The sequence below is a fragment of the Motacilla alba genome, chromosome 2, assembly GCF_015832195.1.
Source record: "Motacilla alba alba isolate MOTALB_02 chromosome 2, Motacilla_alba_V1.0_pri, whole genome shotgun sequence".
Lineage (NCBI taxonomy): Eukaryota > Metazoa > Chordata > Aves > Passeriformes > Motacillidae > Motacilla > Motacilla alba.
This window is the reverse complement of record NC_052017.1, coordinates 22909548-22933660: the sequence shown is the minus strand read 5'-3', so window position 1 is coordinate 22933660 and position 24113 is coordinate 22909548. Positions and strand designations below refer to the sequence as shown.

Here is a 24113-nt window from a genome sequence, read left to right as displayed (position 1 = left end):
TTAACAGAAACAGTGTCAAAAATTTAGAATTGTTGTATGCATTTCATGCAGCAAACCCATTACCTGTGCTTTGGCTTTTTTATTTCAAAGGAATTACAAAATCCTAAAAAGTGTTTAGGAGAACAGAGTAAGGAACATACCATTTCATATGTCACTATTTTCTCTTGAAGATGTGTAATCTGCTCTTCAAATTCTTCATTCTTCTTTTGGTAATTCTTAAGCAGACTTTCTTGTTCTTCTAGTTGTTGCTGATGCGAAAGTATCTGTTGCTTGGCTTGCAGTAAATCAGCAGCTGTGCAACTATGGCTGCTGTTCCTTAGGGCTTCACTTGCCTGCAACTTGAATTTTAAAGAAATAACCCCTAAAATACATCAGGTTTTTCAGAAAATGCTTGTACTACATACAGAAATAGTGATCTTTACTTTCTTCTTCAACATCATAAGTCAAACATTTCTATGTTCTTTTAGAACAAGTCAAACATCCTTATTCATTTGGGATGGCCAGCCAATAATAATTTCAAATTAATTAAATATTCATGGTGAGCTAACATAGGACAGCAGTATCTCATATACATCAATGTGTAGTAAAACTAACTACTTGCAGCTATGGAGCCCATAATCAGATTTTTAATAATAAAATCTCAGGCTTTAGAATATAATCCACTTGAAGCTCAAAATAAGCTATATAATGTGCTTAAACAGCATGAAATACTACAATATTCAACTGCAACACTGTAAGGTATAATCTGTGTGCCTGTGGCATCTCAATCACCATGCTTTTTAGAAGAAATGTCTTTCTGAAGCTTAAATTTGTTATTTAAACTGCCTTTTAATAACACACAAAGGAAGCTTTTATTCAAAAATATAAGGACTGGAGTGTGAAGCTGTGGCCTATGGAAGCTGATGGCTGGATATTTTGATTTCAAAGGCAACATTTCTGCACAAAGCTCTGAGAACTAATTACCCAAGTGTTTTTCCCCAGAATAATTGCCACAATTAAGTATTTATCAGAAGCTATTATCACATAATAGAAAAGAACAGACTTTAGACAGACTAATATTTATAATTTTACAGTTAATTATAACATACTGAGACAAAGACTGTAGGACCAGGAAAATGACTGTTGATCTATGCTAAGAGGCTGATCCTTGAAAAATGCACAAAAAAAATTTTCTGCAGGAAGCAGCTATTTATGGAGCCTCCAAAGTGACAACTATTGTCAAACCCAAATAAATGCTGGCAGCTCTAAAACTTACATGCTGAAACTGAATTTGCAGTTTTTGACTTTGCTCAGTAAGCTCCAAGAACTCCCTCATGGTTTCATCCTTCTCTTTCCGTGCCTGCTGTAGGTTAGTAGTGAGCTGAGTGATAATGTCATCTCTTTTTTTGATAGCAGCTTCAAATTCTTGCAGCTGTAAAAGATAAAATTGAAACTATTAATGCACATGAAAACCACAGTCAAAAGTACTAGCTGATTTTAGTTAGGTAGGAATAAGTCATCCCTAACCTCTCTGTTTAAATGGTGTCTCACTAGTATAGTTTTTATATTTTCACAAGCTTTATTTGTAAAAATTTCAGAAAGAGGGCTTTTGCCCCCCTCATTGAACAATACATGATCTCTCCATAAAATATAGTGAACAAATAACAAAATTTGAACTTTTAAGAAGGTGAGCTATTTAAATATATAACTTGCTTTTAAAATAAAAGTGTGGCACATAAACAAACCATCATAAAGGAAGCCAGAATATCTACTAATAATGTTTCAGAAGTTTTGCACAACTACTCATGTTCACACACTTTTCCCACAATAAATGCAAGTTATATCATCTCTCACTTGAAGTGCAACAAACAGCATTCATTGTACTAAAGCAGGTAATTGATACCATGCAGTATCCTACACTGTGAACCCAGGGAAATCATTCATAACTACACGAGAAGAGCAGTTCAAGCTGCAAAATGAACACAGCACATTTAACAGATTAATCTTTTGTAATTTATAATGATGAAGAAATTATAAGAGTACAAAATTTTTTTTGCCAACTGTTTTAATTTTTGTGGGATTACATTCAAACAGTCAGAAATTCTACAATATTGATTTGCAATATTTTTGTGTGCATTTATATAATCATGTATCAGTATAAAGTTTCTTTCTCATTTTGAACTGACTTAAGGCTAGTGGAAGCCTCCTCTCTACATATTGCAAATTTCTTAAAACAGTAGTAATCTTCTGTTACTGCTTTGTTTACAATGTTCCCCAAAAAAATCTTCACCAAGTTATATGCTAAATCTTGGCTGTTAACAAAGTAATGCTTCTAGATAAAGTTTTTTTTTAGAACACTGGAATCAACTCAAAAAAAAAAAAAAAAAAGCACAGGCCTAACAAAAATACTAAATGTTTGTTATTATAGAGAAACTTAGGAACAGATCAGGAAGTTAAGTGTGCTACACCTTTGCTCTAGCATCTGTTCAATGAAATCAAGTACGTAAATATGTTAGTTCCAAAGAACATCATGTTATACAATTTCCAACTTTTCAAATTCAATCTCTGTTCTTGACAAAGGCAGAACTAAAGCACACAACTATCCTTCCCACTTCCCTTTTACAATTCTTTTGTTTCTTCTGAGAAATAAACCATATGCATTTCTCAACTGATATACTATGAACTGTACCACTATAAAAAAAATACACTTCAACAATTAAAATATTATTGTACCACAGCCCCAAACCCAAAACCACTCAGTTTTAAGTAAATTTTTATTTTATTTTAAAAATTGTAATTATAGCCATTTTAAAAATGCAGTTTTAAAAAACATTTTCACTTTCTACTCTTTCAGGAAAAATTAACAGTAGTTACAATCATTAGAAATACTTATTTTCTTTATTATGCTGTGATTATGACTATTGTGTTTAGCACAACAGATACAAGACACAGTAATTAAAATTCAACACCAGACAAAGAAATAATAAACCACCTCTTCTGGGGCAACCACTTAACTGGTGCTATGGTGGGTAAAATGACATCTATTATCACAGACAAATTAGTAGTAGTAGTAGTAGTAGTAGTAATAATAATAATAATAATAATAATAATAATAATAATAATGCAGTGGAAATAATTGAATATTAGCTTTTTAAAAAAATTTTATAGTACTTTGCAAAAAAATAGCAAAATACAGTGACATGACCTGAATCCAAATTAGGAGAGAGACCAACCATAAAGCAAAACAAAGCACTGACTTGAGTGCACTGCACCACTGGCTTAAACTGGAAGAATATTCTTTACTTTAAAACTTAAGTTAATATTCCAATGGTATTTTTAAAGTAAGAAATGCCTTCCTGTAAACCCAAATTATTAGGTGCTTTAAATTAAAACATTCTGACACTGTTATTTTCGTATTTCACACTGTGAAGTCTGACATACAAATACATTTTGGTTCAGTTGTATTATTCCTTAGGGAGTAAAACCTGAGGCTTTTTTGTTCTTGGAGAAGCAGGAAGACATTAAAGTCTTTGCATAAGTAGAGAAGAATTAGGGCTTTTCTTGAAGAAAATTGTCTTTCCATTCCTAATTTGAAGAATCTCACTGCAAAGACAATTCGAATTTTAGTCACAAAATACAGAGAAAAAGGACACACAATGGAAATGCCATTCAAAGTAACAGAACACATGGCGTACGACTGAAAGAAATTACATGGAATTAATTCTATATCACACACTGAGTGCATTCTGAACAGCTACCATTAGTGTGGACTCTTTCCAGTGAGGCTCTGCATTTTTGCATGTAACCAAATAGCAAGCAGAAAGCAACATAAGGTAATTATACCTGTTGCAATCCTTCTGTACCATAGGCTGCCCTCATTTCTTCTATCTCTCTGCTTAGTTCTTCAATCTCTTGTTGCTTCCCAGCCAATTGATTCTCCATCACCTCTAGCTGTGTGTGTGAGTGCTGCATTCCATGCTCTGAATGAATGTCTCCACCTCCAAATTCTTCTTCCTAAATCAATCCAAGTTCCTTTACATGCCAATTTTTATGTTTTATCACAGTAAATAAAGTCAAGCATCAAATTCTGTACCAAATGTCTCCTTAGAACATTAACATACAATAGAGCACCAAAGATCTTATTGCCATGGCAACCTCCTTTGTTAGTATAATTCACACCTCAAAAGCACTGACACAAAACGTTTCTGCGAGTTGTGCTCTATAATCTCAGCCTTAAACGATGGAGTAAACCGGTTTGCATTTCAAGTTTAAGGATACACTATATTAATATAGCAAACAATGCAGATGTAGAGCACAGCATGCAAAATAAAGTATTAGTCAGCAACACAGTTTTTGTTCAAAATAAATTGAGGTGTTTAGTATTCTCCATTAGTACTCCGATTCAATTTGCAATACTGTACCCTGATTAAGTCTGCAGGTATAGCTGTTCTTGTCACAAAACTGCAACCATTTACCTGTATAAAGACAATTTCTAAATACATTATTTGAAATAATGGTTGATTTTTATTTCCCACTTTCTTGAATTTTATGCAGACCCACAGGAATTGTTATGCTACAAAAATTTATTTCATTTGAAATACAAAATAGCTTTCTATATGGCAAATTGCATCAAAGTAAGCATAGATAACAGGTAAAACACCCAAAATTGCAAAAATAAATACTACTGTCTAAAAACAAAAACCTTATTAGCAATCAGCATCTAGAGAAAACAAAGAAATTCAGATTTAAAGGTCAGTGCAAAGCTTTATCTTTTAAATCATTAAAATACAGCACTATTGCATTTAAATTACATGTTTAATATTTTTATATATTATTAAACATAGTTATGCTTTCTGAATAATTTTTATATACCACAAGATTTAGTCTTTCTGAAAGTCACCTATCTCTTGATAGGGGATGAAAGGCAGTATCATAGACTTTCATTATCAATTTGAAGGAATTTCATGAAATTGAAAAAAAAAGAAATCATACATTTGACATAAGACATTTGAAAATAAATCCTCTTTCACTCACCTAACACTGCAAGACCTTTCAGCTTCTATGAGAATTTTGGTTCTACTGACTGTACAAACCAAAACCAGCAAATCTCCAAAAGGCAAGCACAAACTAAAGTTGCAGTTATAGATAAAAAAAAAAAATCCAAATGAAAAGAACATGATGTGTACACATGACTAATGATCAAAAAGACAGGCAGGCTTTTAAAACAGCAGACCTATGCTCAAAAATGAGAAAGCAAGAAAAGCTGCATTTCTCCTCAGAGCTCATTACATCAGAGTCTGAAACAAACATAATGGTACTAGAAATGGAGAGGTGGCATAGTATTTCAGAACCAAATACTATGTTTAAATCAAAAAAGAAGCTGTACTGCTCAGATGTCTGCCACAGCCTGGATCAGGGCTTACTTACAAATAACTATCACGCTGAGCAAATCAATAAGTGCACTGTTATAAATGGGATCAATACAGTCATTGAATTTGTATTAGGCAAATGAATAAATCTGCATTACAGAATTTGCAGAGCTGATACAGTGCCCTTTCAATTTCTGATTTTCTCAGTAAAAAAAAGACACCACAGAGATTACTACCTTAGTTTAGAAGCAATAAAGAAAATTGCAGCAAACAGCAGTCCAAGCAACTCATAGAGGCACTGTGTATCACTTGTGTATTGCCAGATGTTTGCTCTACTTTCAGACACACAAATGTCTTCTCAGCGCCTGGCACCAACATCTTTATTCAGATTTTGGCATGTGTCCCAGATTAACAACACTAGTAGTTAAACAGAAACTACTATGAAATCCTTCCTTTCCCCTTTGCAACTCCCATTTTACTTAGGCTTAATTGATAAAGATGCAGTGCACAATCACTGTAATCTACCACAGTGGATACACTTCTCTTCCCATGAATCATGGCTATGGGTGACTATCAAAGACACTTAATAACAACAGCCAACAGGAAAGGCACAAAAGTCTTATCTCATTAGCTGTTTCAGACTGCTCAGCAGCTGAAAATTCTACAAAAGACCTTTAACTTAGAGAAGAGATTTTGCTACACACATTCAAATCAACTGTGTGGAACGTCAGAAATCCTGCTCCATTTCATGAGAGTGTAACTCTTCAACATCACACAAGTGATGCACACACAGTAACATGGTAGTCCACGCTCTTCTCAGCTATTATCTTCTTCTTTCAAATGTCTCATGGCAAAGTGCAAGTGGAAACATGACAAGGCAACAAACTGCACTGCAACCTGTGAAAAATACCCCCACCAGACAGCCACAGCAGGGTGCTCTGTTGAGGGAAACCTTGGGAGCAGCCTGGCAACCTCTAGCATGACAAATTCTGCCATGTAAGAGCAGACAAACAATTGGCAATGAGCTACTAGCTTCAAAATATCTTAATAAAAAATTAATTTTCTACTAATCTGAAATACATGAATTCAGTAGTTCAGATGCCAACTTGAGTGCCAGTAGATTGCTAAACAAGGCCTCCTGTGTTTTGACTTTTGGTCCCAGCGGTTTACCCATTTAAAGATCTTCTGCAAGTCTATAAATGTTCTTCCTGTAGATTCTTATAATATCTTCTTCAAAAGCTTTGCAGTTCACCTTTAAAACTGAAACATTCTTATGCCTTAATTCCTTATGATGTGCTTAGTTTCATACCTCAGGAAACAATTAAACATTGAAAGAATCAAACCACATACCATTTTAACATAATGGAACCAAGAAGTAACAAGCGCTCTGGATAAAATTGCATGAGCAAATAATCACAAAATAAGAATAGATTAAATTTTACAACACTTTACTCAGCAGTCACAGTTTTGGTGAACAAACAATATGAAACAAGTGAAAGTTATGGAAGTTTCAAAGGATTATGTCTGATTGTTCTTCCTTCCTTGCATTTTCAAAATAATTCACAGAAATGTTATTTAGTATTATAAAGTAAAATATAATCTGTAGTCTAATGTCTAAAAATAAAGGTTTCATTTCTATTGCACCAGTTAATACACATGCTTAAGTCAAATGAAAGGAATCTTCTTTCTGAGAAACACAAAGAAAACCAACATCCACCACTGGATTAAGGTAGTGATTCACGACAAATGCCACCAGAGGTCAGGATTACACTCATGAAATCACTGTACCCTATCTAATGTTCCTTAGACCTTGGAAGACTTGAAATTGTATCTCAAAAATAGCAGTAATAATATATAATGTGTAACTACTTACAATGTTAATACCATTACTACAGAGATTTCCCTCTATAAATAATAAATTCATGCTGAGCATAAATCAATACATACTGTTCTGCTTAAAAGACTTGTTTGATTTGGTAGTAGAAACATACAGAAGTATCTGGAACATATTAACAATTTTACCTCACGTTTTCTTTCCCCCTTGCCCCTTTCTTGTACATTTTGGACACCCGATTCCTTCCTAAAAATTAATACTTAGACCTCGATCACTGCTTGTCAATGTTCTTAGCCTCTCCTGAATATTTTAGTTATGTCACAACTGACTATATGAAACTTAGCTAAAATTAGCAATTAGGTTACCTTGGGAAAATGAATTTCAGCATATTTTGGGGGTTTTGTGGGAGAGGGTTTATACTCCATAAACAAAAGCCATTTTCAGATTGTGGTGAAAATAGTTACAATCCTGTAACTAAGGTTAGTAACTTCTAAAGGAGAACCACTGATGACTTTTTAAAATATCATGGCTTAATATATTTTTCTATATAATAACAGACCAGCAAATGATTTCTTTATGCAGTAGTTAAAGTTGAGGTATAGAATTTCATTAAAAGTTATAAAAACAAACAACTTTCTAGACTTCATATTAACCATCTTTTCAGAGATATACTTTGCATTTTAGACAGAGAACCAAGAAGAGAAAAAAATCAGGTAGAACAGCTTTTCAGTTATACCATAAAACTGAGGCATATGGAAAATGTATGGAGCCAACTTTACCTTACACAGTTATAAAATCCCTCAAAATTCAAACTGTTGGAAAAAGTCTAACTTCCCTTAGTTCTGAGTACAAACTATAACTTTAAATAGCTAACCACCATTATAATTTAAGACTACGCAGGTAGGTGTCATTGCTGCTCACATAGAGGAACTTGTCCCAAAAGACAAGCTGGACAAATAAAGGATTTACCAGTCTTCAGTCAGCTATTGCCTTGACAGTCTAGGTATTAGAAAGGTGGCTGAGCAAAACCAAACAAAAGTCTGTATATACAATAAACTTCCTTCAATACAAGAATTCTTATCTAAATACACCTTCAGTTTTGCTTAAATAATTGCCTTATAATTTTGTGTCTGGTAAGTCTCCTAAAGAGGGAAATACCTTATCACTTCGTTTTATCAATTCCTCAAGAGAAGAATCTGAAGAATTAACACCATCTGATTTAATTTATCAACAACAACAAAACAAACTATGACCTATTTGAATTTGAAACATAACAACCTCATTTCAACTTAATTTCTGGCAAAACCACTAAAAATAATACAGATGTTCTAATCTATAAGGAAAAACATGGATCAACAGGCCTATGTCTCTTCAAATACGGGTTTTCTTAGCATTCTGAAAAGGAAATAATGTATTTGAAAAAAATCCATAAGCTCAGTATTTTATATATCTGCATAATTATGCTGCTATAGACAAAATTTAATTTATTCTCATCTTCAACTGAAAAGGTTTCAGATCGTTTTATTTACAGTGTGTCCATGAATGGAAGCAGAGCTTTCAATAATAAAAGTAATATTACAGCTGATATAAAACATATTGAAAAATCACCTCCTAAAATATTTGCATTCCTAAATGTGATGTCTCCCCATTTCAGATACCAACTAATTGTAATGAACTGGAATTAAAGAGTTTATTAGAAAAGATGGCAAATTTGACAGCTTGAGCTTGCCCTTTACCAGAGCCGGTATCATGCCACTATTCATGAGTTTTCTGTTGCCTATTTATGTGTTAGAAAATAACTCTCAGCAAGGTTAAAAGTCTTTTTGCAGGAATCAGAACTGCCTAGTAATGCATCTGCCACTGCATTTTTTAAGAAATCTGTAATTTTTTAAGGAATATTTAGATATTCCTCTTCTTCCTATTCTTCCTATTCAGCAATTCTACTCTTCTATGTCTTCAGTATCTGAAAATTTGCTCCCTAATATCCTCTGCAGGTTATCTACAGAAATCTCTGACGAATGAAGTGTTTAGATGTGAAACTTCATGTTAAAATGAGAGCTTTAAATTCAACTGAAACTGAAGCCCCAAACACTAAGATCAGAACACATCCCCAATTACCATGAGGCATTATATCAGATGTTTTCTGTATCTTGTCACCCTGTGCAAAGAAATGTTTTCTTCAGCTTTTGCAATCATTCTCCAGCACTGCTTCCTACCGCCTTAGAAGTGATCTGAATTTCATCCATACTTCATTATATACATAATATGTCTCGTCAAAATACATGAATATCAATGACATTGTCAACTGCTTCCAAGGGTTCATTCTTCATTTACTGCAAATACCCTTTAAAAGTAATCACATACCACGGTGATGCGTATTCTAAAAAGGTGCACTACGCTCATGGCAGTTCTTCAAAAGTATGTCTGCTACACTCTTGATGGCAAACAGCAATGAGATTAATTTGATTTACTTCATCCCCTCTTACTTGTTGCCAAGCTTAAGATTCTGGGTGTGTTTTTTGCACAGAGAACTGCAAAATAAAACCCAGACTGTCCCTACACAAAGTGATTGTTTGAGACATGAAAAAACAGATTTTCAAACTAAAACCAATTCCTACTGTATTCAGATGTTCCATGGCTATTTCCTCCTGGCATGCTCTTGACCAACATTTATGCATGAGGCAGTTTACTCCTTACAAACATAACTGTTTTATCTGATAGCACCGAAGTTCCACACACACAACCACCCTTTAATGTGACAGAGATGAGCTGTAGATGCCAATGTGTGGGCTGACTCTGGCTAGCAGCTAAGCCCCCGCTTCAGTCACACACTCCCCCACCAGCAGGGTGGAAGAGAGAACTGGAAGGGCAAAAGCAACTGAAATTCATGGGCTGAGATACAGTCAGCTTAATAAGCGAAAGAAAACAAACCCGCCAAACAATAAGCGAGGCACAGGCAATCACTCATCTCCCACCAGCAGACTGACACTCAGCCAGTCACTGAGGCTGCTTTGAAACTCATTAAAATGTAATCGACTTGTTAAACAGTCTCTCACAGAAAATTAGCAGAGATTATGCACAGCCAATACTCCAACGGCAATACCAAGTATTAATACGACCTTAAGGATGACACTGCTACAACAGTTTATGTATATACTGCATTATTTATTATAGTAGCCATCCCATTATGGAGTTGACATAATACTTGCTTTAACGGTACATTGATCATACCAATAATAACACGCAACAGATCTGCCCATAATATCACATCTGCTCTTTCTTTCCTTCTCCTTTTGAAAAACTATGCACAGCATTGCAGCAAACATGTAACAGAAAAGGTTGAAAGAAAAGCTAGGAAAAGCATTACTTTAGTCTTACCTCAGAACTGTAATCTTCTACTGTGGTGGAAATTTCACTTTCCGGCTAAAATAAAATATTAAAATATTTACAATGATGGCACTCTAAAAATACTAAACAAGACATTTTCCATTTTACAGTATTTGAAAACACCAAGGTTTATGTGAATTTAATAAGAGTATATGTACAGCAATGGTCACCTTCACTTGCTTGAAATCCCAGCTTAGCAAAGTAATTTTGCTGTTGAACTATGACCACAGAAACACTATAATTACCTGATAAAATCTTCACACAACTACAGGTACAAAATTCTCAAAATTTGAGAATTTCACTTACTTTCCTGAGATTTATTTTTGGTTTTTTAAAAAGAACTGAGAAGTACCTTGAAAAGAACTTGTCTCTGCTGTATCAATTTTACCTAATTAGAAACTTTACTGGCTTAAGAACACAATCTTGTATAGAACATAAGTTTCATACATGCAAGACTTTTGATGCTGACTAGAATTTTAAAAGAAACACTCAACCTTCAGCTTCCATGGAAACCAAGGGAAAATAAGTGGACAAAGGCTCAAATCTTGTGATCTAATGAAGTAGAGGAATTAAGGGAACAAAGATGCGCCATGGCAGATGCCTGAATGAAACACAGTGTGTCTTGATGAATTACATAAACTGTATGAAGTTTGAGAATCAAAACGCTCATGGGAAAAGAGGCAAATTATGTATATAAGGTGCACGATCATGGATTTTTTTTCAAAGTAATCTACCACAGGGACCTCCTGAAGTTCTGCAGTTTTTAAAATCCTAACAACATTGATTCTACATATTTTGAATCCAATATTTGGCTCCAGAATGTAATTAATCTAAAAAAAGGGTATCGTTTCAGTACAGAGTGCATAATATTCCCTCAAAATATGTATTTGGAAGTTAGAATTCATACAGTGCATATAATTTTAAAAAATAAAACCAGGTCCACCTCAAAAATAAGACACGAACTGAAACAGAAATCAAAATTATGTTTTAAAACTCTAGGGTGACAAAATTGTTTTTGCTATGAAATACAAAATTAGTATTTTAAAATATTTCATTTTCACACAAATATATTTTATTTATATTATTTATATTTATATCAATATTTGTGTATATATACATTCATCCCAAAAAATTACATCTTGTTTGTAGTCTATGTCCTTGGTCTAGGACAAAATCCTCTGGAAGAAATAAAATCAGAGAAAACCATGTTATTTTTTTCATGACAGAAATAACAAATATGGTTGTTATCTTCTTACAATTTTTCATTGTTTGTTCCAATTCAGGAGTCTTCACAAAGAATTATTAGAAGCATTCCTATAGAAGCTCAGAAGAGTTACTATAAATGTGTATATAGCTAGATCTAAGAACTCTTCAAGAAATCTTTATATACAGCATGAAATATAGGCACTTCTCCAACATACAAAAAACAGGAACAAGTAGTCCCGCTTCTTCAATAGCTTTTCCTTGTAAAAATTCCTTTTTAAATTATAAAAACAGTCTCTTGTTCCTAACAGAGATGAAAAATGAATTTGTACATCCTCAGATAAACCAAAGATAGATAAACCTAGTAGATAATTATAGGAAAAGGGAAATAATTTGTAGGTTGAAGCTTAGGCTGGAGTGAGAAAATATTAATTTTCATAGGAAGTTGATTATTGAAAATAATTATCTTGTTTTGTTATGGCAATTTGGCCAGATATGATATTTTTTTAAAAGTTAATATATTGCTGGTCCTTTCTGAATACCAATCTAAAATTTAAATTAAAAAAGCCTAAAATATTTTTTTACAAAATTGTCAAAACCACATAGTGTTCCATCAGTTTAGGTGTACAGTATCTGTTAGCAGCGTAAGTAATCTTTCTAAACTGCCAGCTTCAGTCCTGGATCTAGATAGTTATTTGCATGTTAAAACCAAGTCATTTTGCCAAGGGATTCTACGACTTTAAGGACAGAAAGATGGCCAAATGAACTCTAGTTCAATGCACTGTCTCCTCTGCTGAGGGGATCATCCAAACTCTGCTAAAAACCAGTTAAAGAGAATTAAATCCTATGAACTCACACGTTATACCCCAAACTGTAAGACTTCATTATATTCTTTTGCTATCAGAATCTGTAACATTAAAAACAGTCAGCACTGTACATGCAGTTATCTTGCCCTCCAAGCAGCAATGTTACTTTCTAAGACCTGACCAACTTTATTTCAAATACAGTTCCTTCCATTATCAAGCTACCTGTTACGTATGCTTCAATTCTTCTTTGGTGAACAAAAGTAAATAAGTTTTATATAGCTCATTTGAGCCACAGGGGTCCAGTCTCAATGGAAATAATTTCAAAAAATTCTTATTACACACTCTTAGCAACACAAAATCTTTGACAGGATAATGCCAAGAAGGCTGTTTATCAGGTCTCTCAATGCTTCATGGAATTTGAAACAGGCATTTGTTACACCCTCACAGCTGTTTTGCACATATTCTATTAACTATATCCCACAGTATTTTATTGCTGCAACAGTTACTCTCTTCTGGCAAAATACTTAAACACCTTATTAAGTATTTTCTTCACTGACAATGTAGTTGATTGCTAAAATACACTGAAGAGATATCTCAAAGACTCTTTGTAGGCAACTATCTCCATTGATTCTGCAGATGATGCCTTTAATGATAACAGTACTCAGAAAATTTTTAAAGTTCTGTCTATATACTTCAGAGGAAATATTGCAAGATGATACAGAAAAAAGGAGTATCAGCCTGTGGAATACAGTAGGCCCATTTCTGAGTAACTTGTTTCTGTATGCAGTTAAGCACTGCTCAAAAGTCATGTTCTTGGACACTGGGCACCCAACACCCCAGGATTCACAAATGAACTCATATACAAAATTGGCCACAAAAACTGCAAAGTGATTTTCATATTTCTTTGGAAAACTTCCATAGGTGACAATAAAACGCTTTGCAAGAACCAATACACAGTTGGTTCTAAACTACTTGAATTGCAATGGATGAAGGCATAGACTGAATATTCATAGAACAGAATTCTATCTGAAGGAAACTACTGACTTTTTTACGACCTCAGTGAAAACTGTTACAAAAATGTAACTTCAAAAGGCTGGATTAACTATAGACCAAGTTATTTTGACTTGGCCATTTTCAGATGGGTTTATAGCAATTCATAGGTGATAACAAGTATGTCTAATTTAGGAGACCGTGACTAGAAGTGAGGCAAAGAGAATGTAAACAGAATATCCCAGACATAAAACTCTCTCTTTAGGTAATCCTGAACCTTATGGGCCTTTAATACTTGTAGAACATTCTAAATATGAAGGGCTATTCTTTTATGTTGCCTTATCATGTCTTCCTTAGCCTCTACTATCAAAAACCATTCAATTCAAATTCTCTAGTAATTTATGACCCAAACCAATTTACTATGATCAAATTTAAACTGAGTGCATTTTAGTGGAGATAAACTGCTGCCAAAGCTGATATAACCCGCAACGAGGTACTGAACTCTGCAGTGTGTAAACCTCTGATGGTACCAGAAGACACCATCAATAGCGGTAACCTATGCATTCAATTACATTTCTACTCTTTAGTAACATGGCTTTATAAATGTTTAATCTAAAGTGAAATACCCTGTAATTGCAGAGACCATTCTCCAATACAGGTAATTTCTGTGCCAGTAATACAGGTAATTTCTGTGCCAGTAAATCTATTATATATGAGTATTTACAGAGATAAAGGAAGGCGTAACACCAGAGGTTGTCTTATGAATCAAATGAAATTGACAAGTCATCCTGGCAATTTTCTGGCCAGATGGTGAATAGAAAGAATGACTGGCTTCAATCAGAACCATATGCTGCTGAGAATTTACCACCTTCTCTTGCGGCACTGACTTTCTACCACACAGACTATTTCCAAACATTTGCTTTTCTTCATTCCTCAATTTCAAAACATGTTTCAATGGATGCTGTATTATCTGAAGAGACTGGGCTAATTTTTCCTACATTTTATGGGCTAATTTTTACTACATTTTATTTATTGGTATTTTTTTTCAATTCCTCCACCTCACTGTACATCCCAGAATAGCTCTTTTCTAGTCAAAGCCCTTAGTTGCTCTTTGCTTTCATGCTTCCATCACAGGAATGTCTTACCACATTCACCACTTATGCCCTTTCTCACTGAGGCATCCTCACTGTTTCTCCATACTGCTTACATACTTTCTGATTTCTCTCACTTTTCTTCATCAGTTCTCAAGAATCCTACCCAGAGTCGTCTTCTTAATCACTGGCTGATCCTTGTCTGTCAAAATCTGAGACACTAAAAACGGGAACACCTTACAGAAATGAAATAATAAACATGGAGCTTTACCACTTTACAACTGTTAACTTTACCACTTTACAACTGTTAACTGTTAACTGTTAACAGTTAAGCTATTCTAAAACTATTACCAAAAGGATCTTTAAAAACCAAAAGACGAGTTACTAATCCAACCTTAGTCAATTAGCAGGTATTCTTCATCACAGAACTTTGAACTTTTCTTTTCTAAGAAGCTTTGTATAATAGCTTTTACTACCCAGGTGACTCAAGGACAATTTTACTGTGACACAGGTTAATTTCTTTTGCTTTTCTGACATTAGGACATTCTTTTAAAGCAGTGTGCTCCAATTCATCGTTTCAAGACTTCCCAGAAAAGATGATCTCAGCAATTATCGACCTTAGAAGTGACTTTTGTTTTCTTCCATTTTTAGCTGCAGAAGTCACAAAAAGAAGCAATCCTAAACCCAAGATTTTAATTGATTCCAGTTCATTTTATTATGCAGTCTAGGTTATTTTTACCTCTATATGGAAAAGGACACTATGAATGTCAACACCTAAAGGACACTATGGATGTCAACATCTAAAGATATCAGGGTGCAAAAGAATAAAGACAAAAAATATTCTCTTTGTGAAAAAAGACAAAAAGCATTCAACATGAAACAAGAGACCCAATAAATACCAACTAGCACTTCTCTAAGAAACCTTGTAAATTTTTCCTCCAACAGTGGATGGAAATTTTAGACATTACAAATGAGTTCAAATGGAATGTAAAATGTAATGGCTAAAAAATGATAGTTCTTCCAGAGTTCATCCAATTTGTTTCTGCAACTGAAGAGAATGCAGGGGTATAGAGGAACCCACCCTTAGGAACACAGAAGAAAAAAAAAAGAAAAGAAAAAAAAAAGAAATTGGATGACTGCAAAAAAAACCTCTTTGTACTCTAAACACTTTAGTCCTCTCTGAAAAGAAACTCTTCTGCCTTCACAAGGGAAATAAGCTCTCAGAGGACTATCTCTCTTTCACTATCTGATATTCATACTGCGTAAGAGAACCCTTTTTTACTTGTACTTGGACATGCTAATTCTCCATGGGACTTAAAATGATACTAGAAGAACTGCAGGGACATAAACTTCTACCCACAAAACTTCCACAGAGAAGCCCAGCCAAGATTTTTAGATAGACAGGCAGTATAGTCAGATGTTCTGAGTATGTATTTTGTGGTACAGAAAGAACAATTTTAAATATCAATTCCAGTAAAAGATGAAATAAATAAGTAGAATCAAAGTTTAGCTAGAAAATGATCTTGCATAATGCTTCCAGTAATCCTGTCTCACTCTTCTGACACAGCAACCTACAACAACTTAATGTTGGGTGAAAAAGCAAACAGCTCAAAGCTGTAATTCTTCATGGCAGAGATTAGCCTGAAACTGCCTGTTACAGTGGCTGCCATTTCAACTCAGCAAGCTCCAATCCAATTACTCTAATACAGGCTCTCTGCCCAAATCATTGCACTTGTAAAACTAAAACCAGTAAATTATGAGATTCACTGAAACACTTTCAGAGTTTTTCCTCTTCTATTAATACTGTAAAGATTTTAGCCATCATCTTCCAACTGCAAAATACCAATTATTTATTTAAGTAATATGAGTAAGGAAGCTACAGACCACATTTAACAAAGAAAAATGCTCTCCCAGTTGGGAGCAGGCTGGTTTTTCTTTTTTTGTGGAAATGAATACTGGTTTAAAAGTCACTAAGTAACTCAACAGAGTCAAATTACAAATTCACATGATTCTAATGCTTATTCTTTGAAAGCTACATTTTAAAAAAGAAACAAACCACCTCTACCAGCAAACCAGAAACCCCAGTGCATCTCCATATTTATTTATTTAAACAAAAGATAAGTTGCTTTGGGAGTAAGACAGACCTCAGAAAAATCTTACCCCATCTTAAGATATATCATACATACAACCTTTAGCAACTATGCAGATAATTTTTTCCATTTCTAAAATCATCTATGTCTTGTACTGTATGCATTTAGAGGCCAACACAGGCCACTAGGACCAACCTGATCTAATTAGACCCTCTTTGAGCACAGGATCGGACTAGATGACCTCAAAGGTCCCTTTTAACCCAAGTTATTCTGTGACTCTGTACTTTACCCTGTTTCTCCAACTGTACCGGAGATATTTATCCTAACAAAGGAAATACACTAGCAGAGTCCATCTGCAACTTCAAAATATATTTGATCAAGGAAATTACTTCATACAGAAGTTTATGCAGACTATTTATGCAGACTGTTGCATTATTAAAACAACAGTTTAAGTGATTCTCTCTAAACACCTCTCTTCCCTAGCAGTCCTCTCTCATTAGCTGTAGATAATCCAATTCATTTCATAAAATACATCTTTCTCTTTTCCTTGATGGCAAAGAAGTCATCTTCTTCTAAGAAAACAGTTCTGTTATCAAATTTCTTACCTCTTCCAGGAAAATCTGAGTTGAACAGACAGTTTTATTAAGTTACTACAGTTTTGAAGTTCTAACATGAGCTTTCTAAGAATTAAAAGCTACATATTAAAGGCACATACCTACAATGTTCACAATGTCTAGTGTATTGATATATTGATATATCTATTATTGATATAGATAATACACTGTATTATAGGCTTAAAACTGTAAAATAAATGGATCAATTACTTTAAAGTTTTCATTTGCATGTATTATTTAGTCAGTCTGCCTCTCCATCATGGTAACTTTGGGGGTTTTGTTAACAAAAATGTAAAAACATTTCAAAAAGTGTTTAGTCCTCAGTTGCTGGAAATTCAGTAATGGAACCAAAATTGTTAAAAATGGACTATCCCACCACAGGACTGGCAAGTCAAAATGCAGAGCATTTATCTATACCACATCTCTCAAAAATTCCTGTATTCATCTGCACAGAGCTGGGAATTTGCATTGAGATGCTTCCTCAGAATGCCACTCATGTCATTTTAGAAGCACTGGCTTCACAAATAGAATAAGTTATTCTGTAAATAATTTCAGCCTTTCTTGTCTCTTCTATCTGTAATGACATTACAGGAATTCACGTCCACTCAGAAATAAATTGGACTGCCAGTGTATGTCATACGGCATTGTCCAAATTTCCCAGATCAAGTACTTTCAGCCAATGGCAATTAGGATTATATTTCATTAAGTAGTAAAAGTAGAGTAACTCTTCACCAATCTCTTAAGCCACTCAGTTCTCAGTAGTGACTTCTAAATTAATTCCTTTAATGAGGAATTATTAACCAGAGCGATCCAAATTACATCATGAATACAAGAAAGATGTTTAGTTTCGCATTTTGGTGTAGCCGTAAATGCACAAATCAAAAATCCACTTCAATCCACAGCTTCTAATAAAGCAAAATTAATTTATGCACATTTAAGGAGTATAGCAGTACAAACACACTATCCATACCCTACAGGGAACTGACTACAATAAAAAAATTATGCCAGCAGGCAAGTAGAAAGTGTCTTCTCTGGACATACTAAGTCAGACAGAAGAAGAAAGGAAATAGTGTGCAAAATCTCATCCAATTCCTTTATTTTCAGTCTCAAAATGAATGGATTATTTTATGCCCACTCACCCCAAAAGTGACTGTAGCCTGAGACAAACTTACCTCAATGGTGTAAGCTGGGGTGTGTTTGATAATTTCCCCACTATGCAAAGTCCTGATAATAGCAAAGTCAGCAGTAGCAGCTCCTCCCCTTCGACTGCTGCATGTGGATATTTCATCACTTCGGGATCGATCAGTTTCAATCCCATCTTGTATTGATTCTTCGTCTTTGATGTTTGCTGTTTTCTTCTTCTTTTTCTGCTTCTTTGATCCATTTTGACCATCACTTTGTGCCTTCCGCTGCCTAAATTGGGCAAGCTGTAGAGAAGACAAAATCTTGTTAAAGGAGAAAGTTTTCCTCTTTATTACTAATGACATCCTCTACAAAGCCTTACCCACTATTCTACATAAAGCTTCCAATTAATCACTAGAGAAATCAAGGTGGAAGTTAATATTGCATATGTGAGACAGACCCAGATTATTTTTCCATTTACATACTTTGCTTTAACAAAATCTTAAATATAAACCAACAGTCAGTTAATAATTTATTTTCAGTTTCATCCTCGCAAGCTACCTGATGCCTAAAAATCAAGACATTCAGTGGTAAAGGTACAAATGTCACTATAAAGGACACATGCAACGGAATTACTTGATCTCATTTTTCAATTTCATAGGAACCATAAAAAAATTTACAGAAATTCCTTTTAATTTTTATTTCAGAGAGATAAAAGCAAACTTCTCTTCAAGCAAGTATCATATGAAGCTTTTAAAAAAGTCTGCTATAACACAAAAAGCTGATCAAGTTACTGAAAACACAAATAAATGGCAAAGAGGCAAAACACTTATTAAGGGAACACTCTAAAACCAGAAAGTGAGCAGATTACAAGACACACTACCTTGTAGCAAAACATGCTGATGAACAAAAAGTCACAGGTGAGCCAGGCACACAGTTTAAAAACCAATTACTATGTAAGCTATTCAAATACGGTAAGACACTGCCTTTTGAAGAGCTTATCACTTTTAATCACTTTACAGTGGTTTACACAAGAAAATCCATTTAATTTTTTTTTCTTAACAAGAACAGAAGTTTTGTTCAAATAAGTAAAACAAGGACATCAGGGTTTACCAATTAAAATTCAAAACTAAAAAGATCTTATCAATAAAATCTGAAAACAAGAATCATTAATCTCCAATTGAAGCATCCAACATTACGTACTACGACATATTTCATAAATATAGCTCCAGTATACAAATAAAGATCCTAAAGCTTTAAACTTTCAACATCAACTAACACTCAAATATCATGTTTTTTTCAATAAACACGCTGCAATTATAAGAAAACAAATATAGAACAGATAGCATATTTGCTTGTGATATTCACCCGTCGAGAAAGCCAAGCTTCCATCCAACTTCTTCAGGAACATCCAAACCCAACAGGACACACAGATCCCCTTTCCCAGTCACCGTTTGGGTATAGTGAAAGATGTCACCAAGATGAAGAGCTTTCTAGCTCTCATCCAGCTCCAGGAGAGCTGAGAAGCCCCAGGCTAAATGCATCACTGAGAGATCAGTTCTGACTTGTGGCTGGTTTATGCTTTTGTCCCTTTATTTGTATTTCTTTGTGGGTTTCTTCAGCCTCCTCTCCTTTCTTAGGACAGCAGCTTGGCATATGGCTCCTGCTCCGTTTAGAAGAGGAGGACCTGAACACGTGCTGAGCCAAATATGCTCACCTAAGTACTTAATACTTGCCTCCTCCCTACTACCTTCCTAATTAGTTCAACTTCGTGATTTTTTTCTATTTTTTAAATATGTATATTTTGTTGTTTCACAAAAAAGCAATTAAATTCAAAAATTCTAAACAAAAAAAGAAAGAAAAGTCTCCTTCTACTTCAAAGTTTAAGAAAAAAAACAAACCCAAAACAGCCAACCAACCACCCCTAAATCCAACTTAAGAGAAATTTAGTTTCTTGAAATGATTTCATTTCTCAAGGTTCTAGTTGTTCCGTTAGGATATTACTTCATTCTCCTAAAACTGTATGTTTAGCTCAATAAAATACTTTCAGTTTATCCAAAAGAAAAGCAGAATTGCACAAATGTCCCAAAGACAGAAAGAAAACAACCTGACTTCAAGGGTAACTACTGAGAGATTTTGCTTTTTTTAATGTTTTATTTCTAAGTAATAAATGACATGTAGTGCCACTGGTCAAGAACTCTCTTCCCCAACTTGATTGAAATCTTCTGTAATGGAAAGTTAAGTTGGCTTTTTTAAAGCAGCTTTACAGTCTTTATTTGTCTACAAAATTAGATGTGTAGCTCAAGGACAAATGAATTACTCCTTGTCTCTCCTCCAGTATTTTGCATATTTTAACTGAAGCATCTGGGCATGGCAGATTTCCCTCCTTTCAAAGTTGTCGACTTTCACTTCTTCAGAATTAACAGATTAAAACTTACCATGGCAGTTATAAGCAGATCCTATTTTTTTTTTCTGTTTAAACACTGATGAAGATGAGCACATATGAAAGCTAAACACATGTGAAAATGAAAATGTTACATTCTTGTATTACACAAGTTCTCAACTGACAAATTCCATATGAGGATCTAGGACTGGAAATAACTGCACAAGTACTGATGGATGCATGCACAGATCATAGCACTTACAACCCCACACATTCAGGCAGACAAGGAACTGTTCAGCTACTAATGCAACATAACTTTAAATTGATATTCTTAATCAAATTTTACAAGCTAGAAATAAGAGAAGCAGCACAGCAAAAAGCTACTGCTGACCAAACACATTCTGTGATGCTCATATCAAAACAAGGGAGTCTCAGATACCAAATTCCTTCTCATGAACTACAATCGAGGATCTATCATTGTTCCAATGACAAGCAGTCATGGGAGCCAAGGAAAATAAATTCTTTAGAACCAAAATTTTGAATTAAAAAGAAAAATACTTTCAGATTTTGAATTTCTAGAAAAATAGATTTCACTAGTGTGAACAAAATAAGAAACAAATACACACTGATACAATGTCTTATTTTGTCTTCCAGACACACCAGCTTAATTATGCCACAACTAAGCCTGTGGAGAACTTAATGCTGCTTCCATCAGTTCTGAATCTGCAGTTTTGAAACAATTCAATGTCAAGTCTCTGCTGAGTTACAAAACTTGCAAACAAGAGCCAAGTATGTAAACACAGGAGGTACTCATGGAGGAGGAAGGATGCAAAGAAACAGAAGCTGAACGACATTCAGAACAGGATCTCTGCATGGATACACCTCTGAGACCCAACAGAGAATGAACACCTTACCCTGAAAGCATCGGGAACACAGTTAACCATGATCCACTTAACACATTTTTAGCACACATGAAAACCAATCCAGGGCATTTTTAACACTATTCACCAATCTGTCAAGACATTGCCTCCAGCTTTTCCCATCATACTGATAAAACCTTGCTTGGATCCTGCAAGCAGTACTGAATTCCTTTAAAAATTTCATCTGTATTTTTCAGTAGTGAAGAACAATTGATTTAGCTCCTTGACTCTCAGCTTTTGCAACTAAATAAACTAACAACTTGCAATTCCCAACTCACAAGTTTTTTCAAGTCCTGCTTCTGGGCAAAACCCCAATACTCTTGGAAACAGGCATGTTTACTTTGTAGCATTTAGAAAAAAAAAATTATCTGAAATATTCCTATCAAATATCCAGTGTACAGTGAAACGAGAATGAAAATACGTTTCCTTCCTTTTAATACATAAAAAGGGACAATAAAATTGTGCATGAAAAATTACTTGTTTATTTCCAGATTTTCAGAAGTGCCATTTACAACAGTTATTCAGCTTTCCACCAGTTTGAAAAATGGGAAATGGATATTAGCACTAAATTCTATGACAAGATGTTGTTTCTTATAAACAGAAAAACACTGAGAGTCACCAGACTACAAGAGAGCAGCATGCACACTGACAGTAGGTATACTTTTCAAAATCATTTCCCAGAGCAAAAGAACAATTGAATAGAAGAACTTAGGTATTTAGATGATATATGCATTTATCTAGTTCTAATTATAACTTCTTACTCATTAATTCCAAACCAATATACTAGCACCAATTCCCACATCACAGATTGCACCAAAATTACCAACACCCTGGTACAACATTATCTTCACTTTTAAATGCCAGTATCCTCCAACTGGCAGAAAGTCAGAAATGCAGAGAAGAATCAATCCCTCTTAGGAAATACTTACTCTTGAGACAGAAGGGAACTAACTTGCAAGTGGAGGGGATTACTTGTGTAAATCATTTAAGTTATGACAGTTAATGTACTGCTATAATTACAACAGCAGCATAATTTATTTATTCAGCTACCTTCAGCAGATTCTGACCTTTGGCACTTGTGCCAGCAATCTGGACTGCTGGGTAGCACTGTCCATTGATTAGTTTCAAATATGGTCTGACTGAACTATTTCTAGAGTAAAAGTCCATGGTAAAATAAAATTTGGCTCCAACATAATGTGAAACTTAATCTCTTAAACACTTATAAAAAAGTCTGAACTAAAACTGCAACATTAAATCACTGCCTATACGCCAGCAGAAGACAATATTGAAAAACATCCCTGAAAATCAATGAAGCTACATTTGTAAAGCATCAATAGCTATATTTTTAGTTCACATGCATAAAATACTTTTTAGAACAGAAACACATTCTACACCATTTAGAACTGGATGTTGCTTTATGAATGCTTGTTACTCCTTAACATTCTCAGATAATGTAACAGATCTGGACAGCCTCATTTTCAGAGGTATTACAGTTAACATAAATTGAAAGTGCTCATGCTCCCAGAGAAGGATGTTAGGAAATAACATAAAACATATTTGCTGCAGTTACTGCCAAAAAGTCCCCTTCCAATTGTGAAGAAATTCATAGGTATAGCACATCCTGTACAAGAACAGCTGTACAGTCACACTTCATGTACCTGTACACAAACTTTATCAGATTCAAACTTCAACTTTGTAAAATCAAACTCATCTCCAATTCACTGCCATGCAGGCACTTCTTACTGAAAGACCAGGGTCTGTTCATCTCTCAGAGCTTCTCTTGAGTACAAACCCCCCTTTCTTTTTATATATCCATTTAAGGAAAAAGTATAAAAGGATGAGTCACAAACTTACAGACTGACAATAAAAAGGAACCTCACACAAGCTGCTACAAGTAATTACTCTTTTTTATTTTTACACAGTACAAAAAAGAGCATGAATGGAGATCCACATCATGATTTTGCATTTCTCAACAACTATAGCTTCAAAAGATGTTCCAGACATTGCTTAAACTTCAGATTAACACGTCCTCACAGACAGGGACTTATCCTTTGTCAGAAGTTCTCAAACAGTCTGGTGTCCAATGAGAAATGTTCTGTGCTAGACTGGGTCATATTTAGATCACTCATCCAATGTAAGAAGACAAGGACTTCTGAATCTTCTGGTCTCTAGCTAAAAACAGTAGTTAATGGCTGAAAGACAAACTGACAGCCCTGTAATATTCTTTATAGATAATCTGGATGATAAAATTGAATGCATCTTAAGCAAGCTCATGGATCACAACAAAGGGTGGAAAGCCAGATACAACAGAAGGAAGAACCACCA

At 34.4% G+C, this 24113-nt stretch overlaps 1 protein-coding gene across 4 annotated transcripts in view; it reads right to left on the bottom strand.

Annotated features, from left to right (window-relative positions):
* The window catches only part of AKAP9 (A-kinase anchoring protein 9), a 105447-nt gene that overhangs the window by 61606 nt on the left and 19728 nt on the right, over window positions 1-24113 (bottom strand). For 2 of the 4 annotated variants that reach the window (XM_038125172.1, XM_038125179.1), the window contains exons 2-7: window positions 18536-18790; window positions 10561-10605; window positions 4401-4454; window positions 3823-3993; window positions 1256-1411; window positions 141-338 (exon numbers count right to left, since the gene is read on the bottom strand). In XM_038125172.1, coding sequence (XP_037981100.1) covers window positions 141-338; window positions 1256-1411; window positions 3823-3993; window positions 4401-4454; window positions 10561-10605; window positions 18536-18790 — 879 coding nt within the window. The remainder of the gene's footprint in view (window positions 1-140; window positions 339-1255; window positions 1412-3822; window positions 3994-4400; window positions 4455-10560; window positions 10606-18535; window positions 18791-24113) is intronic. The other 2 variants (XM_038125188.1, XM_038125198.1) reach the window with 2 other exon arrangements.